At 48.3% G+C, this 20458-nt stretch overlaps 1 protein-coding gene across 1 annotated transcript in view; it reads right to left on the minus strand.

The window, feature by feature from the left end:
• The window catches only part of LOC309624796 (uncharacterized protein), a 99755-nt gene that overhangs the window by 33626 nt on the left and 45671 nt on the right, over positions 1 to 20458 (minus strand). The window contains 5 exon segments of the mRNA XM_082383402.1: positions 6 to 1475; positions 1719 to 1804; positions 2590 to 2765; positions 4028 to 4108; positions 4110 to 4185. Coding sequence (XP_082239528.1) covers positions 1345 to 1475; positions 1719 to 1804; positions 2590 to 2765; positions 4028 to 4108; positions 4110 to 4185 — 550 coding nt within the window. The 3' untranslated portion in view covers positions 6 to 1344.

The raw sequence follows: 20458 nt of genomic DNA on the forward strand, positions 1-20458 counted from the left end.
CATACCTGTCTCTAGGGGGGCTCCAGCATTCTGTCCTGGACTCCTAGCAACCCCGAGTTTTGCGTTGTAACGTGGCCCCAGAGACCTCAGCCGTTCATCTGTCCTGATGCACTGCTTCTTTTTTCCTGAGAAGCATGTATCACACCCCTGCTGGGTTGGGCTCTAGACTCAAAAGACAGCAGTAGAGGAAGCTGGCCCTGGTACAGGAATAAAGGACAGACCAACCACAACTTTAAATCAGTTTATTGACACAGTAACACAACACACTTGCCTCCCTGACACCCCCACCCCCTCGCCCAGTCTAGACCTCTCCCCCTTCCTCCCCCCCTTAGAACAAGCTGTTCAGTGAAAACAGAAAAGGGCAGGCCACTTCTACGCCCGCAGTGCCACTGCCAAGCCCTGGGGAGCAGGGTCTCAGGCACTGCTCAGAACCTGTTAGAGAGGGGCGCAGCTAGCACTAGACTCAGCCAGGCAAAGGCATCCAGCCCCTCGGAGCAGATTCTCCCACAACCCCCAGGCCCTGAGCTGCTCTTCCTCTTCCCCTCTGCTGTCTGTGACCCTAGGAAGGACATACCTTGGGCCTGCGGCCGAGAGCGAGAACTCCTGGCCGTAATCTGAGAATTGGAGTTTGGCTAGTGTTTTTTAAGGCCCAGGCACCCCAAAAAAAGCCCTGATGGTGGGAGTGAACTTCAATGCCCCTATTTTAAATGCACTGATAACATGAAACAGATTAAGCCAGCTTAACCAAATGCCAGAATAACACGAAGCTGTAAAGGAGGGGTCAGACCTGCTTTCTCCAGGCCAGACACAAATGCACAGAGAGAAGCCCAGGTGGAGTGTCAAAAAACAATTGAAGGACACTGCCCAGGGGCTGAAAAGCCTATAGTCCCGAGTCCCTGGGGTGACAGGAAGCAAGGAAAGAAAATACACAAGTCTTAAAAACCAAAAAAGAAAGCCCAACAGCAGGGGAACCTCAGCCTGAGAGTGCTGTCCACCAGCTCTCCAGGCCTTGCCCCCGGACCCAGACAGTCCCTCCCCCTCTAGGCAATGTCCTCCCCTAGGCTAGATAGAGCACATCACACAGCGCAGTTTAAAAAGCTTCTAATGCCAGTTCATAAACATCTTCATTTACTATTGGTGATTACATGTGAATAATATGTTTATACTGTTCTTTATGGAAAACAATTTCAATGAGTCAACGCCGAGAACACAATAGGCAACCCTCACCCTGAGCCCCTCAGCGTCCTGCCCTAGACAGCACGAAGCCCCCTCCTCTGTCCCAGGGCTGCCTAACTTCCCCTCTTCCCCCACTGTGGCTCTTGGGCAAAGCATCCTCTATGACCATTAGTCCTCATCGGACAAGTTCTGGTCCAGGGGGTAAACCATGAACATCACATCTGGTCGAGAGGGGACACAGGGATGGCCTGGACGCACAATCTCAAAGCCCAAGAAGCTGAAGGTCTTCAGGAGTGGAGCTGCAGAAAAGAAGAGTGTAAAAAAGGATTCTGGTAAGAAACAACAAGGGTAGGCTCAAATCAAGGGAAAACCCAAAACAAAGATGGAATAAATAAGCACTAGGCCTTTCCTAAATTTGGACACTCCCAATCCCATGATCTCCCAGGGTTTGTATGTCAAACTCAGGAGACCCACCTCACTAAGAGCCCCCTTTTCCCCTCCCAAGCCTGGGCAGTAGGTCTCAAGCTGCTCTGCCCCCTCACCTCTGTCTTCCCGGCCCTTCCTGAAGCAGATGAAGACGTAGTTCACTTTCATCTTCTCTTCAGCAAACTCTAGCAGTGCTAACAATCTGCAAGAAGCAAGGAAAACAACTCAGGCCCACTGCCCCCTCTAGACTTTGGCCTCACCCCTCTACACCCCACCCAAGGCTTTCCTGAGGCTTACAGCCAGCACTGTAAATAGGGAAGCTTCAGGAAGAAGGTTCCTATTTCAAGACCTCCGGAGCCCCGAGTTCAGAAAAAAATAAACCACAATCCCTAAGAAAAATGTCACTGAATTCTCTCTTCCTGGAATAAAGGTTCTTCATCTGAAATTAACACTAACCAACTTAACTAATGCAGTTCACAAGAAAGTATGGGACCTAGGAAGAGAACCCAGTTTCTCAGAGGTCCTCCAAAGTTGCCAAGTTTAATGGTGACCACCTGCTGCTGAGAGGGACTTTGGACCCTAACACTTCCTAAAAGGATTTCCTCAAGAGGCTGGAGCCACTCAAGAGAACTCCATTCTCAGGACTGTTTCTTCCACAGCTGGGTGCTTGGAGGGCCTTGCCCAATCCAATGAAATCCCACTGTATCGCTGAGCTCCTGGCCTTTGAACTGCACCATTATACAATGGCTCAAGGGGAATTTGATGTCCACTGGGGTGATTAAATGACAGGAATTTGGCTAATGTGTGATAATGATCTGCTTTCATTATAACAGGCCTGTTTTACTGGCTGAAACTAACCTGTTACAAAATGGTATCTGCTTGGGCAGCCGAGAGCTAGGGGAGAAGGCTGGCCATCTGTTGTCTCTAGTAAGCATACGCCCTTCTATAGAGCAGGCTTCCTGCCCTTCCCCAGCACTTGCTCCTTACCCTTCTTTGCTCCCATCAGCTAATAATCCATCTGGGATTTCTACAAACAGGCTCTGGCTGGACAGGACTGCATCCCAGGAAGAGACCTTCACCTCGGTGACCTCATACTGGAAGTGGACGATATGAGGTTTTCCATCGTTCACAGGGAGGTCCTGTGTCACAGTGAGCTTCTCGTCCTGGGAGGAGATCAGGTCAGACGACCAGGTCACTACTGCTTCTGGCCACATCAGAGGCTCCCTAACCTAGGTGGTGTAAGGAGTCCTCTTGGGCCAACCTCAGGGTAGCACGGGATAGAGGGCACGCTGAAAACGCAGAGCAGCGTGCTGGCTAAATGGAGCCATCGGGCACTGAGACCAGCTGGTGTCGGCTAAAAGCCAGCATGATGGGAAGGGAATATTTACCAAGAATCCACCAGATGCCAAGTCCTGTACAAAGTACTTTCCCATTTTTCAATCACCACAACAAGCACTTGAGGTAGGCATCAGTATCCCCACTTTAAACGTAAGATACTGGGGGCCCAGAACAATTAAGCAACTGACCCAAGGCGCCACAGTGAGTAAATGGCAGAGTTGAGATTCAAATCAGGTCTCCCTGACTAAAAGCCCATGCTTATCCCCCCAACACCATGTTCTTTCCCTTCCTTCTCTGAAAGAGAAACATTAGAAGCAAATGAGGATGTTCATGAGGGCTCAGCTGGAGCACAGGTCAACCCAAGCTGGCTTCCAGGTGGCTGCAGAGTCCATGTTGTCTCCCCTGCCACAGTCTCAAGAGACCAGGACTCAGCTGCCCTGCCACCCTTCAATGCCAGTCTTAGAGAGAAGCTAAACCACTTCTGGCCTCACAGGAGATTAAAAGGCAGCAAAGGGCTAGCTGCCCCAGCCTAGATCACTCTCAGGACAGACTCCCAGGGTTCTCTACAGCTCCTGGGCTGTGCCTTATGCTGCCAGGGTGATGGATGACTGAGATGCAAGGCGCCCTCTCCTTACCACCCACCCCCGCCACTGCCCTGCCCCATGCCCCCCAGACTGGTAAGGGACAGAAGTCAGAATGCCCGAGAGTCGAGGACAATGGGAAAACTCCTGGCCCTTGGTATTCCTCAAGAAAAAACTGAGGAGCAGCACGAGGCAAGAGCTCTTGCATTCTTCCACTCACTGTTCCCCCTCCCCACTTTTTCCTCCACCTCCCACTCAGGGCCCAGAACCAGCACTAAAGTGCTGACCTAAGCTGAGAAGATGGCAGGGCGTTTGCTTGGTGCTGATATCCTCCTGGTACTCCCCAAAAGCCTCATAGCAGCCTCAGTTGAAAAAGTCCTCCCCAGACCCCCTGCTGGCCTGGCCTAAGACTCAGAAGACTAAGGAGAGTGATCACTGCCCTTAAGCAGATGCTCAGCAGTGTCTGAGAAGGCGCTGCTCCAAGCCTTCCACCCCACAGTCCTTACCTTATATATTAGAGCTGAGAGAGAAGGATCCCTGCCGCCCCCTCGCCCACCGGGGATCTTCGACAGTGGGTGAGGGGCATCAGGAGCACCACAGAGGCCCCGGAACAATGTGCCTGCAGCACTGGAGCTGGGGACAGTTACTCAAAGGCAAAATACTACTGCAAGAGATAAAGTGAGACAGTAAACACAAAGTCTTGAAGATTTAACTCAGCATCCTGCCCCACCCCTGCCCTGGCTCTCCCTAAACAAGTACTCCCTCAACAACTGCCCCAGTCCTTCCAGCTACAGCTCTCAGAACTACTTCTCTCTTAAAGGGCAGGAACCCACCGTCCTACAGAGGCACAGAGAGTCCCAGAAGGGCTCAGGGTCAAGGGGATATGTCTGACCAAAGGAGCCCCTGTCAAACATCAAACAAATCTCTGTGGTACCGGCAGACCTTGGGAAGAACCAGATGCTGGCTTGCCTAGTAGGCCTAGAGGCCCAGACCCCCACCAGCCCCTTTCCTTACCCTAACAATGTCTCAACAACCTATGTGGCAGAATCACAAAGCCTACACAATCCCTTCAGGCTGGAGAGGCATATGGGCCTCAGGAAGTCACATGGGCTAGATACGGAGTCCCTGAGGAACTCCCAAGGCCACTTTTCCAATGATGGCCTCCCTGATCTGAACAATGGAACTAAACAAGAAATCACTTACCCAAATCCCTCTAGGGTCAAGAACTGAATCAAATCCAGGGATTTGGCTCCCGGAGAGGAGGTGCACTATAGTACAGAGTATTATGATGGTATCTGAGTTAGTTAGTCCCTGGTGTGCCACCAAACACAGGGTTGCCCTTCCTTGCTGGAATCTGACCTGGGCGTGGGAGTTCAGGTAATACTGATGCGGTTAGAATGGACACTCAACACGTATATATTGCGGGCATGGTGGTTGCTAGGAGGAGGTATACATGCCAGGACCTGAGTAAGGAAGCCAATTATCAGATGGATCACAGACGGTGAAAGGCTCCTAAAGGAGCTCCCTGTCACCTTCAGGTGTGTCCCCTTACTGGCCACCAGGATTTTCAGGTGGACCGAACAGGGCTCCAAATCTACTCCACTCCTTCTTTGAATCCAATTTACTGGCTCTTTAGGCTGAGATGCAGCTCACTCCACAGGCGAAGAGCAAGTGAAGCAAGGAAAGAGGAAAACTGTGCACTTAACACCATGACTCAGCAGCAAGGCCTGGCCCCAGCACACCAGCCTCAGGGCAGCTGGAACGCAGTGGGTCACATAAATGGGAGGGTGCTGCAGTGGGGTGCTGGAGCCAGCTCACCCAATTGTGCACATCTCTTCCCAACTATAGTTGCGTTTAGTGATGGCATGTTAGTTAGCTTGAATCAGCCACAGGGGGAATATTTAAACCACAGAAAACAGCGAATGCTATAAATCAAGACCTTTTTTCCCTGAAAACCCTTTGTAAAATGTTGAGAGGCACCATTCTGCACACTGTCCTTTGCTTTACATGGCATGGTGTGCCAGATTTGGATTCTTCGCTTAGGCTCAGAGCAACAGAACTAAACTCACACCTAACATGGCAATGGTACAGTAACCAGAGGCGCAGCCCACTGAGACCCTCCGTACTAAGAGACCTACATGAGCATTCCACCTGTGACAGAAAGTCCAAACCCATCACTGCTATAGCTCAGCTCCTCTGTTCTCTCAAGGATTTCAACCAGGGGCCTGAAATCACACTTGGAAATTTCACTGGGAGATGGAATTCCCAGGCAATGTCAGTGGGCCCGGAGAAGCATCAGCACCTGGGGATTAACCATGTGCCCCTCCTTGGGCCTCTGGAAAGCCTCAGGGCATCCCATCTCCCCTCCTCGGCCTCACCAACAGCTACGAGCAAAAAGAGCGTGACAGAGGCCTGGGCTACAGACTGTTCTTAAGAACAGGACTTATTTTCTGCTGGGGACAATGAGCTGTTAACCCCTTCCAAGGGGTGGGGTGGGAGGAACTGGGAGACTGGGGTTGACACATACACATTATTGATACTATGTATAAAATAGACAACTGATGGGAACATACTGTATAACACAGGGAACTCTACCTAATGCACTCTGGTAACCTAAATGGGAGGGAAGCCCAAAAGGGAGGGGATATGTGTATGGCTGATTCATTTTGTTGTGCACTGGAGGCTAACACAACATTGTAAAGCAACCATACTCCAATAGAAATTTAAAAAAAAAAAAAAAGAAGAAGAAGAAGGGCTTTCCTGGTGGCGCAGTGGATAAGAATCCACCTGCCAATGCAGGGGACACGGGTTCGATCCCAGGTCCGGTAAGATCCCACATGCCGCGGAGCATCTAAGCCTGTGCGCCACAACTACTGAGCTGCACTCTAGAGCCCACGAGCCACAACTACTGAAGCCTGCGCACCTAGAGCCCGTGCTCCGCAACAAGAGAAGCCACCACAATGAGAAGCCCGTGCACCGCAACGAAGAGTAGCTCCCGCTCACTGCAACTAGAGAAAGCCCGCGTGCAGCAATGAAGACCCAACACAGCCAAAAATAAAAATTTAAAAATTAAAAAAAAAAAATTCCCCCCTTCCAGTGTGCTAAGGGACAGAATAATAAGACTGTCCAGGCCAGAAAAAAAAGAAAACGAAAGTGGGAGTTTCCCCAAATAAAGGCACCCACACACACCCCACATGGGACGGTTCCCTTCCCATTCCCTAGTGACCACCTTCAGGCCTCTGTTGAGGTTGCTGCAGGAGCACCAGGACGGCTGGGCTGCTGGAGAAAGCTGCCTTGCTTGTATTGGTCAGTGGAGCTACCCAAGGACTGGGCAAACCTCCGGGGTAGATAGATGAGATGTAGCCTTGTATACCAGGAGAATTGCATGGGTTCACAAAACAACCAGATCACCAAGGCCCTAGCAGTTCTAAAATTCTGGTGCTAACTCACTTCCAAAGAAATTACTCCTCAATGGTCTCTAGATGGGAGAGCTACATTCAACTCCTGACCTGCATTCCAACCACCATCTTGATTCTGAACTAATTTTCACTTGCAAATAGCAGAAGCAATGGGGCCAACCCACTGAAAAGATCAGAATAAGGTGGGTTTTTTTTTTTTTTTTGATCCAGAATCCCCTTTGTCTTCCTAGAAATAATCCCTAGGGCCTGCCCTGCGTCCAGCACTAATCTATGAGATCGTGATATTTCTGATGTCATGATCTCGCTCCTCCTTCAAATAAAAATGCAAGCAGTCCATCCCACAGTAACAAATCATTTACTTCCCCACTCACACAAGGATCCTGGAAACTCTTTCCTCCCCCACAAAGTCTGCACAGAAAGCAAGTGTGTGTGTGTGTGTGTGTGTGTGTGTGTGTGTGTGTGTGTGTGTGTGAGTTGGGGGTGGAAGGGTGTTTCAGGTCCCCAACCTGGCACCCAGTTCCAGTTCCCCAAGAGAAACAGCTGGTGTTTGGGATAAGCTTAGTAGACAGTAGATCACAATCAATAGTTACTTTAATCATCCATCATAATAAATCTGTTTTTAGTTACTTGCTGTGCGAATGGCAAATTGCTCTCTTTCAAAAAAACCTGGCTGTCATTTCTGACATGAAAAGGGAAGGGATATGGGTACATATGTGGTGGTTAAAGTAATTCAGGGGCATAAAATTGCCCAGCAACGGCCTTCTCGTATCAGCTTTAGTGTTCAAAATGGTATTGTGCCAAAATATGCCACCAACCTCAAAAGGAATAGTGAATCCTGGAGGAACTTAAGCACAAGAGAAAGTGGCTTTTAAACACAAGTCTCCCTGTCACAAGATCCAAGTCAGGTTAGGTTTCATATTCAGTTCAGTCATGTTTCTACTGGCTCCAATGCCCAGCTTCTTCCATTCCTCCCTCATATCCTGTTCACTCCACTGGGGGGCAGGCATGGTTTAATCTCTACCACCAAAGGATGATTTAAGAAGCTCAGTCTACAGGCTGAAAAGATCAGGCTGATTAAGGAGAATCAAATGTATCAGACTGAACTCAAACATCCAGCTGGGCTGGTCTTGCTTTTGGAGAAGAAGAAAAAAATACCATGCTGGAAAGGAGGGTGTCAGGTATCCAAGTCAATTCGGAAGATAGATGGGAGATTAGAGCCAATGTGTTAGTGCCTTATATTTTCTCAGTTGCTATCAGACATGCCCTTGGAAACACTCCTCAGGATACATATGAATGCTACCAACTTATCACATCCTGCTGCCTCTAATTTAAAGTGTTCTGTGAAACTGCTGTCTGAAATGTCCTTAGCAGGTTATAATTTCATACGCTGGCTACAGACAGGCAGCGTATGCCACAGATGTATTCCTGGGGAACGTTGCTGGTAAATCATATTTTTATAATTCAAATCCCATTTTTAAATCTCTAGGTGCTTACTATTTAAAGGAGGTAACCTAAAATCTCTTGAGAAAATAAAAGATCTCCTGTTAAAGAATCACCTCCAGTTGACTTTATGTCAGTTTTGATTTTTATATTTAGTTTGCTCAAAGCAGAGTACAGCCTGCTACACAGAGCAGAGATTTAATATTAAAGTAATTCTGTGGCTAACTTCCATTCAGCTACATTCAACAAATACTTGAATCCATATTCTCCTTGATATACTTTTGATCATGTTTCACTTGAATCAGTGGCCTGAGCTTATTATTCAAGTCTACACCCTTTCTCTCTGGTTTCCATTACCTGTTAGAGGAGGATCAGACGGCCTTAGTATTACCTACCTTGTGGTATCAAGTGAAAAGACATAAAAACCACATTCCCAAGCATTCTATATTCATTCCCCTCTTTCAACCTCTTCTGACCCATTCCTGTCTCAGCCCTCCCTCACAGAACACTCTCTAGGGTGCCCTGACTTCCCTCACACGGGCTGCTTTTACTCTGAGACTAGGAAGGTCTCTGATGACTAATCCCTACACAGCAAAGAGGGACCAATCCAGGGCTGCCATTGCAATTAGCTAAAAAGAAATAGGAAGAAAGATGGGAGGTGAATGGCCACCTTCAGTCTAGTGTGAGCAGACAGGCTGATCTCCAGCTGCCAATTCCCTTTCCATATGAGAAGGGGGCCTTGGTCAGATGCCAGGCATAAGTCATTTCACTAGGGCTGTTCGGTGTGCCAAAGGGAGTCTACTTGCTAAGCACGATTATAAAATTATGATTATAAAATTATAAAATGACATCACCACTCTGAATCACAGACTGAAAGCGAAACTGGGTTTTGGTTGATTTTCCACAAGAAACACACTTATGGTGGCAGCTAGATAGAATATCTGTGCCTCTGAGATTTGCTTATCTTGTTACACAGCTGATATTGGTAGATCTTCAGCCAAAGATAGGCACAATCACATATGCTATCAGAGATGGGTAGATACCTAGGTGATCATGCTTTAATATAGGACCTTGGTACTTCCCTGGTGGCGCAGTGGTTGAGAGTCTGCCTGCCAATGCAGGGGACATGGGTTCGATCCCTGGTCTGGGAGGATCCCACATGCTGCAGAGAGACTGGGCCCGTATGCCACAGCTTCTGAGCCTGTGCTCGAGAGCCCACGAGCCACAACCGCTGAGGCCCACGTGCCTGGAGTCCGCGCTCCGCAACGGGAGAGGCCACCACAATGAGAGGCCCATGCACCGCAGTGAGGAGTGGCCCTCGCTCGCTGCAACTGGAGAGAGCCCGCATGCAGCGACAAGGACCCAACACAGCCATAAATAAATAAATTAAAAAATAAAATAAAATAAAATAGGACCTTAATTTTTCATTACGAGTACCTCAATCTAGTTTGTATAGTAAGCTCATCACCCAGTTCCAGCCTCTCTTCCCAGGACAGAATTACTTTACTGTTTATACAATATCAAAGACCTGGAAAATTTTCTTAAGGCTTATCTTATACAAAGCATTTTACTCTGCTGCTGCTAACCAGAAACTACCTGTTTTGTTCACTTCAAGTAACAAAATTCTTGCTCACCTACTTGGCCGTTTCTGGTCTATAGATTTCAATTAGGCTTCACAGCCTTCCGAATCATGGCACCAACTTGAATCAACACTGTGTATTGTTGTGTATCCCATTCAAAAAAGGGATGAATTACTTTTTTTTTTTTCTAGAAATATACATACATAACATCCCTCTACCCCACTCCTCAGTCCCCTTTTTTTATATTTCTGAGCTGCTCTGGGGCTAAATTTGGATTTCCTGGCAGTGAGGAATTACTATTATTAGTCCACACAGCTTTCTGAAGCATACCTCCAATTTGGGGGGATTCCTGACTATGCTAGGAGTGTCTCTATGGGATGACCTTGAAGGCACATCAAAGGAAAATCTGTTCTCCCTACCACTCCACAACCACAAGCCACAGTGCCAGTAAATAAGGAATAACCAAAACCAAATTCTTAGGGGGAGAGACAGAAATTCCATTACCCAGGGAACCATTCAGTGGAGATGCTCAGAGTAGCTATGATGTGCCACTGTAGCCTGGCTGCCCCCCACCCAGGAAAACCACCTGTGGAACCAAATGCTTCTCCTCAAAGCCCATCAGACACAGACTAATTGTAATTAAGGGTATCAAGCCAGAGCAAGCTCTTCTCCACATACTGTACTGTCACAAGGTACTAAGCAAGCCCTAGACAGAGACTATCTTCCTGACCCTACAAATCCAGGGAGAGAAAAGCCATGAAGCTTGATTTACTTGGATTTAAACCTGTTGTTCAAAAACCATAATAAAAGTTCTTGTACTGTGTCTTCTTCCCTCCCCCACCATTAGTAATTTTGACATTTTGCAAGTACTAATCAGAACAAAACTGGAAAGGAAGAACCTTGTTTTCAAAACATACTGCAGGCTCCTCTGCAACTATTTCTTCCAGGAAACCAAGCTTCCACCTCTTGAGTATTTCACTGGAGCCAGGGAAGCTGGAAAGCCCATCCCCCACCCAATGGGCCCTAAACTCCCAGCCAGCTCACCCATCTGTGGATACAAAACATCAAGAACACTGACTGGGAAGAACATCCGGCTCTTAATCCAAATCCTTAGTTAGGGCCCTACCAGGATTCCTTTTAGAAAGTTAGGGGCAGGCCAGAGGAGGCTTGGAAACATGCTATGGAAACAAGATTGCCATAACTCAAAGAAACCAGACACCCTGCACACCCCACCCCACCCCCAGGCCAAAGTGGAGGAGCCTGATCCCAGGCCTTGCTCCTGCCCAGGCCCTGGCAGGTCAGCTGGCTCCTCCCTTCACCTGCCTTTCATACAGCCAAGCCCCTCAAATTACCAACACACTAAGCGAAAGAAAAAAAAAAAAAAAAAAAGCAAGGGCTCTGGAGACAAGCAAGCCTGTTTTGCCACTTAGGAATCTGGAAGGAATCTTCATAGTTAAGCAAACCCAACTCTCTCTTTTTTACATGTAAGCACACTGGCAAGGCCAGAACTAGAATTCAGGTCTCTCACACTCACAGTTGGTGAAAAGACCCTTACGTGTTGGTCCTAAGTGCTCAACTCTCAGGGCTCGGCCTGCAAAGGACTTGGCACCTAGACCAGTTCAGTCTGGAGGACTCCAGAGAAGGCCTGCTGAGACCACACCACGTTCCAAACCCCACTGCAGAGACAAAAACATAAGACTAGAAAAGAAAAATCCTTCTCACAATGCCCTGGGATTTCCTGTAGGTTCCTCTGCTTCCCTCCACCCCTGCACTTCATCATGCCCCCTCATACCTGCACTCTATCCTCAGCACACACAGCCTTCTTTACCACAAGTAACACCTTTTGCATCCAGTACCATCCAAGTATATAGCCACCTCCACCTCCTCAGCTCCAGAGGGACTGGTTTCGAGCAGATGAAATAAGAGGGGACTGCAAAGGGGGATGGACATGGAGAGTCTTGGAAAAGGAAAAGAGAGCAGCAGAATACGACTGCAGGTAAAGAGGGCTTGGGAGGAGGGGTTAACGGGTCAAACAGGACTATAACAAACCAGGAAATGAGGAGTGAATTTTCTTTCTGCATGTAAGGAAGAAACAGAAGTGTGGGAGCTAGATAAGAGTCCAAGAAATAAGGGAAGAAAATGGTTAATGGCTGAGAACAGAGTTACTTGAGGTAGGAGAACTGAAGAGGCTGTTGCAGGTATTTTGGGTATTTCTGGATCGTTCCTGGGAGAGAAAGACTAAGACAACACCCTTTTCCGCAGAAAAAGGGCTGACACCCACTAAAGGAATATGATGGGAAGGGTCTTCTGGCGGGAAGGGAGGGGAGGCAGTGTTTCTCAACCCTGGTTGCCCATTAGAGAGAGCTTCGAAAATGTATACTAATAACCAGGCCCTACCCTAGGCTAATTACACCAGATCTTTGAAGGGGGGGCCCAGGTGATTGATTTTTCACACGTGTACCTAGGGTTGAGAAACACTGAGATACAAGAAAAGCTGGAAACCCAGCTGGAATTTGTAAGAATGGTGCTGTTAAAGGAATGGGAAATGGCAAGTTAGAAACCATTTTTGTGAGAAGGGAGCCCAAGTTTGAGAGAAACCTTGAGTGGTACTTAGAGCTGTGTGTGAAGAAAAGCAATTAGGAGGGCTGTGTTTGTAAGAGGAACCAAAACCCAGTTTTGGACAGGCCATGGCACAATTTAAGGAGGATTTTCAGGGAATGGATCTGCTTGCGAAACAATGTGGCCCAAGTGAGAGGCAGAGGCCATAAGGCCAAATCTGGAGACAAAGGGTCTGGTGTGGGGAACTAATGAGCTTCAGACTCATTTTGGACAGAGCAGCAACAAGTCTTGGGAAACAACGAGGAGGAGAATTAGAACCCAAATTGTAAATAAAAGCCATTCTGATGTATAAGCAGCAGCTGGGGTTAAAAATTATGGGAAATCAGGAAATTAGGAAACGGTTTCACAGAAGAGTTTGGGGCAGAAATATGGGATATGTTGGAGGGAAAGATGCATGACAAGGACTGCCTCAGAGAAAAAGAGGAGAGGTAGAGAGAGGAAAATTGAATAATGAATTCTGCCTAGTTTGCGCAGCGGGGAAATATATATGAAGCAAGTTTAGAAAACTACTGGTGCTCAGTTTCAGAAAGATGTGCAGCTTTTCTCTCCAATTAATGGGGGAAAGCTGGGGTCAGGTTTTGAGGAAGGACACTTGCAAAGGCCCGGTGAGCCGAGTATGGGGACTAATTTGAAAGCACTGGAGGTGCAGGGAAAGAGGGCAGGTCTTCAACAGAAGCAGAGTGGGCTGAACTCTGTGATCTAATAGTCTAGAGATGGGGTTCAGTTAAGATGGGAGGAGTAAGAGTATAGATGAGAGAAAGTGTTTAAAGGGGTAGGAATGTTTAGAAGAGCGTTGGGGGGAACATCATTAAGGGAACAGGATGGAGGACAGGAATCAAGCCCAAAGTGAGAAATAAAAAGGATGATGTTGGCAGACCGGGAAAATGGGGCCTAATTGGGAAAAGGGTGCCAGGGGGGGACGGGAGGGAAAAGATGAAGCTGGAGTGAAGGACCAAGGGGAGCACTGAGCGTCACGGTAAAGACTATTAGGCCTGACTGGGGCGGGGAGAGGGGGGCGAGGGTGACAGGTGGGGGTAATGGGTCCAGTTAAGAACTGAAGGACGGAGCCTGACCTGGGGGGTGGGGGGCGGGCAGTGATAAAAGAAGCGTCTGGTTGGAAGGTGCAGTTTAAATTAGGGAAGGGATTCAAAGGGAAGAATTTTAAGTGACTTAAACGAGCAGGAAGAAAGATTCGGGGAAGACGGGAAACAATTTGGGGAATCTGGATGAGAGAGAAAGCACAGTTTCGGGAAGGGGCCACCGTTCGGCGGGGCTGAAGGGAACTGGGGACTGGATTGGAAGACTGGGTCCGGGTCTTTGGGGGCTTCACCGGGCTGCACGCTCGGACGAGGGGGATGGGCCAGGCTGGAGGAATGGGCGCTAAAGGACGGAGGGAGGCCCAGTTGCGGGGCTGCGGCTCGGACTGGGGTGGCTGAAGTAGGGAAGGGACCCAGTGGGGGCCGGATGGGGCCCCGTAGGAGGGTCGAGAACCGGCTGGGGGGTGGGGAGGAGGCCCTCTGGAGCAGAGGAGGGGAGGATGGGGGCGGGGAGCCTAAACCGGGCCGTTACCTGTCCTGGGTGTTTATCATCCTCGGCGGCTCTGCTCAGGGTGGGAAGAGGCGGCGCAGGGAGTGGGTAGGTGGATGAGTGGGCGGGTGTGGGGTCGCGCGCGCGCGCGGGGCCGAGCTCTGCGGGCTAAGTCCCTGTCAGGCAGCGGGCCCAGAGCCCTCCTCCTGCCTCAGCGAGCGCCTGCCTCCAACTGACCCTCCCCGGCCGCCGCCGACGCCGCCGCAACCGCCCCGCCCCCGAGTGCCTTATCTGCATAGCCCCACCCCAGCGCCGCGCGGTGTCCTGGGAAACTGGGGCCCACAACAAAGGGCAAAGCACCGCCCCGCCACCGCGCAGGCGCACCAGGGGCGGGAGGGGCGAGGGCCGAGGGGCGGGAGGGGAGGGGGCGGGGCGGCGGTCCAGATGAAAAGCGGCATGTGGGGGTGGTCGTGGTCGTGGCCCTGGCGGTGTCGTGGCCGTGGCGGCAGCCTAGCGGCCCGAACGATGCGTTGAATTTCAGGTACCGTTTACTGAGCCTTGACCTGACAGTCCTGGTCTCTAGCCCTTGTTTGCATGGGGCCGATTAGGGCTGTGTCATTTGTAGGCCCTGGGAGGATATTTTATTAAACAAATTCGGAAATCTAGAAGTACTACACATATTATATTAGCGCCATTCGAGACTAAGCCCGGGCCAACAGATCTCAGTTACCTTAGCTAATATTGCAGATCAATAACTTCAGCTATCAGCTGAGATCAACAATCTCTGCACCTTACAGACATATCTCAGGGCAACGGTCAAGGCCTGCTACTGGCTGGGGTCATCTGAAGCCAAATGGCTGTGAGTGAGGATCACAGTCACCTGACAGCAGTGGTGGAAGGCATCAACGCTGACTTGTTTACAAGCGCTTCAGATCACAATCATGCAAGGTTACTAGTTAACAGTCACTATCCCTGCTGGTCCTTATCTCAGATCAGTGTCAACAGGTCACAATCACTGGTGCATAGACCCCTCAGATCACAGGCACTTCAACACAATCATCAGAGCTGTGACCCTGTTCATGGTCAACCCAGACTGCACAGAAGAGGGGTCACGTTATCTCAGAGCACAATGGGTAGCTGTCACCTCAAATCCCATTCATTCATTTATTCAACTAATAATTACTGAGCAGCTACTTAACTCCGTGCTCCAGGCATGTGCAAAAGTCCAGGAATACTCAAGGATCAACTAGGCAAAGTTCCTGCCTTGGATGTCACAATCTGATCAGAGGGAGGGACACAGACAGGCCATCATAATATGAGGTAAGTGCTCAATCTGAGGGAGGCCACAGAGAAAGTAACTAGGGAATTAGAGATGGCTTCACAGAAAGAATGATCACAATCACTCCGGATCAAAGGTCACTATGACCCCCAGTTGATAATAGCCCCAAGTCACAAATGTCCCACATTAAAGCCATCCAGGACACTATAACTCCACTTTACAAACATGCTTATGGTTTTTAGATGATGGGAATTCAGGGATGGAAGAAAGTTTGGAGCTGCCAAACTAAGGCTTTTTCAGCAGAAGTTGAAGTGGTAAACGATACCAGAACTGCCCAGGTTATCATTAGATATTAAGCACAACTGGTCCCATACTCTGGCTCACTTTAGATCTCTACCTTGTCTCCATGACTATGCCTACCTGCTTTTCCAAGTTCAAGCCAGGTATGTTCTGACCTTAGTGCATAGCAGAATTGAACAATTAAAACCACCCCTGATCTACACCATGTCATAGTCCCAGAGACCTGGGCAATCCTCCTGCTCCCCAAAGGGAGCCAGGGTGGTTCATTTCTGCCAGACAATCAATCCCTGGATAAGTAACCCCTTGGCCTAAAGGATAGTTTTTGACCAACCAGCAGATATTAACTCACTCTGTCAATAATAGCCACCATTTACTGAGCATCATGCTAAAGCGCGAATTTTTACAACAGTTCTCCACTCCTGTTTTACAGATGAAATGAACTGAACCTCAGGGAGCTTTTGCCAACTAATATTTTTGAGGGCCCATATATACCAGGCAAGTTAATTTATTTGCTCTAATCCAAAGCTAGTAAGTGGTAGCGTTAGAATTTGGGCCCAGAGTTGCCTGATCCTGTGCTTTGTCTGTATTCACATGGTGGAGGAGTGAGGAGGGGTCTCGCACAACTTGCTGCTTGAAGGAGTGACCAATCTGATGGCTGCCTGACCAGCAAGTGAAAAATTCACAAAAACGGGGAGCCACCTTCCTCTAATCCGTACTGTCTGATATGTCAGCCACTAGCCACTAGTGGCTATTTAAACTTAATTAAAATGAAATAAAGTTAGGGGACTTCGCTGGTGGCACAGTGGTTAAGAAGCCACCTGCCAATGCAGGGGACACGTGTTCGATCCCTGGTCCGGGAAGATCCCACGTGCCGTGGAGCAACTAAGCCTGTGTGCCACAACTACTGAGCCCACGCTCTAGAGCTGGCGAGCCACAACTACTGAGCCCACGTGCCACAACTACTGAAGCCCGCGTGCCGCAACAACTGAGCCGGTGTACTGCAACTACTGAAGCCCGCGTGCCTAGAGCCCGTGTTCTGCAACAAGAGAAGCCACTGCAATGAGAAGCTCATGCACCGCAACAAAGAGTAGCCCCTGCTCGCCACAACAAAAGAAAGCCCGCGCACAGCAACGAAGACCCAGATGCAGCCAAAAAAAAAAAGACATAAAGTTAAAAATTCAGTTCCTCAGTCCCATTAGCCACATTTCATGCGCTTCACAGCCACATATGGCTAGCGCTTACAGTACTGCATAGTGCAGGTTTTCCATCCACACAGAAAGTTCCAGAGAGCGCTGTATCCCATCATTCCCCATCCCTATTTACCACAGTCATCACCACAGGTTCTAGCTCCCTCTCATCCATTATAACCTCTATCCTTGTCCTCACACTGGCTCCCACCTTCCTGCCCCCAGCCATACCTTTCCCCCGTGCCCTCTGCAACCTGTGATCAGCAATTCTTCCACATCAGCTTTTCTCAGGATGCTGCCTTCACCTCCTTGCCTTACCTGAAACCTGGCTCTCCCCTGAAGACACTGCTTCTTTAGCAGCCCTCTTAGATTAATGCTATTTTCTTCTCAGTCTTGTGTACCTCAGGGTCAGGAAGTGGGGTAAGTCTATTCCTCTCCCACCCCAATGCCATTTCTAAACGCCTCCTTCCTACAGTGCTTCCCCTCCGTCCTACAAAACCCCTGTTCCTTGGAAGCTTCACCATCTGGACATAACATTTTGGTTGATGTCATCAATCAACCTCCCGGTCGATGCCCCTCATTTAGCTCTTAGCTCGCTGCCTCTCTCTCCACCCTCAATTTTGTTATATTTGGTGAGCTCAACGTCCATGTGATGGCCCCTCCAACATCCTGACCTCCTCATCTCCAGCACTATTTCCCACACTCCACAGCAGCTGCCCACTCCTGCAGTCACACCCTCAACTTTTTCACCAAAAATCACACCACTTGCAATATATAGACCCTCTGACCGCATTTTCCTTAAGCCTTCCTCAACAATTCATGAGCTCTGATCCCTTGACCTCACTAACTTCTCACTATTCATGATCCCCAGTTTCCACATTCCTTCTTTTCTAGCTGTTTCCATCATCATGATAACCACTCTCTTGCCCTGTCTCCTCCTTTGGTGCTTGCTGGCAAAACCCCTACTCTGGATCAATCCACCATTTGCCTTCTCAGTGCTTTTGCTGGAGCAAAATCACACTGCCAGGCAGATTATCTTCTCTTCACAAATCCTAACCTCAGATGGGCTCTCAACACTGCCTGGGACTTCCTACTATATTTCCCCAATTTTTCCATTCTCTAAGATGAATTTTATACCTACTCTCTCTCTACAAAACCTCTACCCCTTTCATCTTAGCTGATGACTAGCCTCTTAAGTTTTTTTCCCCAGTTTTGTTGCGCTATAATGGACATATAACATTATATTAGTTTTAGGTGTACAACATGGTGATTGAATATGTATAAATACATACATAGGGACTTTCCTGACGGTCCAGTGGTTAAGACTCCGTGCTTCCAATGCAGGGGGCTCGGGTTCGATCCGTGGTTGGGGAACTAGGATCTCGCATGCCACACGGCATGGCCAAAAATATAAATAAATAAATAACACCATACGTGTGTATGTATGTGTATATATATATATACATACATACGCACACACACGTCTCCTTAACCTCTTTATTTTTTAATATTTTTATTTTTATTTTTTTGGCTGCGTTGGGTCTTGGTTGCGGCATGGTGGATCTTCATTGAGGCATGCAGGATATTTCCCTGAGGCACATGGGCTCTTCGCAGCGGCACACGGGCTTTTCTCTAGTTGTGGCATGTGGGTTCCAGAGCACGTGGGCTCCATAGTTTGCGGCACGTGGCTCTCTAGTTGAAACACGCAAGCTCAGTAGTTGTGGCGTGCGAGCTTAGTTGCCTGGAGGCATGTGGGATCTTAGTTCCCCAACCAGGGATCGAACCCACCTCCCGTGCTTTGGAAGGCAGATTCTTTACCACTGGACCACCAGGGAAGTCCCCTTAACCTCTCATGTTACTGAGGAAATAGAAGCAAAGAAGAACTCCCTCTCATTCCTAATACAACCTGCAAAACAATCTGCCTCTCCACCCACCTGTGTCCCCTTCTGGTACTCTGAGAAGTGTCCCCTCCCTTACAAAAGACCAGACAACCCCTCCACAGGAGATACGGGGCCCACCCTCTCTCCCCCTTTTTTAAAAAATAAATTTATCTATTCATTCATTTATTTATTTTATTTTTGGCTGCGTTGGGTCTTCGTTGCTGCGCACGGGCTTCCTCTAGTTGCAGCGAGCGGGGGCTACTCTTCGTTGTGGTGCACGGCCTTCTCATTGCCGTGGCTTCTCGTTGCAGAGCACAAACTCTAGGCGTGCAGGCTTCAGTAGTTGTGGCTCGCAGGCTCTAGAGCACAGGCTCAGTAGTTGTGGCGAAGGGGCTTAGTTGCTCTGCGGCATGTGGGATCTTCCCGGACCAGGGCTCGAACCCATGTCTCCTGCATTGGCAGGCGGATTCTTAACCACTGCGGCACCAGGGAAGCCCTCCCATTTTCAAAGACCTGGCTCAAGCAATCTAATCTCGCCCTTCAGCACAAAAACATGCTCTCCAATCCTTAAAAAATAACAACACAGCCATTCTGGAAAACAGTTTGGCAGCTTCTTAGAAAACTAGCCATGCAACTATCAGAATTGCACTCCTGGGCATTTATTCCGGAGACATGAAAACTTATGTTCACATAAAAACTTGTACATGTATGTTCCTAGCAGCTTTATTCATAATAGCCAAAAACTGGAATCAGCCCATATGTCCTTCAGCAGGTGAATAGCTAAACAAACTGGTACATCCAAACTGTGGAATATAATTCAGCAATAAAAAGGACTGAACTATTGATTGATACATGCAACAACCAGGATGACTCTCCTGGGAATTAGGCTGATTTTAAAAAGGTCACATACTGTACTATTCCATTTATATAACATTTTGAAATGACAAAAATTTTAGAAATAGAAGACAGATTAGTGGTTGCCAGGGGTTTGGGATGGGGTGGAGGAAGGCGGGGAGGGAGTGGGTGTGATTACACAAGGGCAACACTGGGGGATCCTGGTAGTGATGGAACTGTTCAGTATCTGACAGTGGTGGTGGAAACATGAACCTACTCAGGTGCTAAAATTGTATAGAACTAAACACACACAGGCACATGCAAATGAGTACAAGAAAAACTGGGATAACCTGAATGAGATAGGTGGATTGCATGAATGTCGATATCCTGATTATGAGGTTACACTATAGTTAGTTTTGCGAAATGTTGCCATTGGGACAAACTGGACAAAGTGTACCAGTGTGTATTATTTCTTACAACTGCATGTGACTCTACAATTATCTGATCAAATTAAAAAAAAAATATATATATATATATAATGTGATAAGTTTGCACTCAGGTAAAATCATATATGTAAATATAACAAAAATGTATTTAACAAGAACAACAAAACTATGAACTAGGTTACAGGACAGAGTATTCTAGTCCCTAGGAACTGCTCTTGCAAGTATGAGAGTGACAAACTCAAGGGAACAAAAACAGGTAAGTAAGGAGAATATAGGACAAGAGGTAAGAAGGAGGCTAGAGGGGTAATCAGTGGACCTTAGTGTCTGTAGGATCTCATTCAAGAAAGCTATATGGTTGATATCACTTATATACGACACAAATGAACATATCTACGAAATACGACACAAATGAACATATCTACGAAA

Source organism: Balaenoptera borealis, assembly GCF_965194805.1.
Source record: "Balaenoptera borealis genome assembly, chromosome: 3".
NCBI lineage: Eukaryota > Metazoa > Chordata > Mammalia > Artiodactyla > Balaenopteridae > Balaenoptera > Balaenoptera borealis.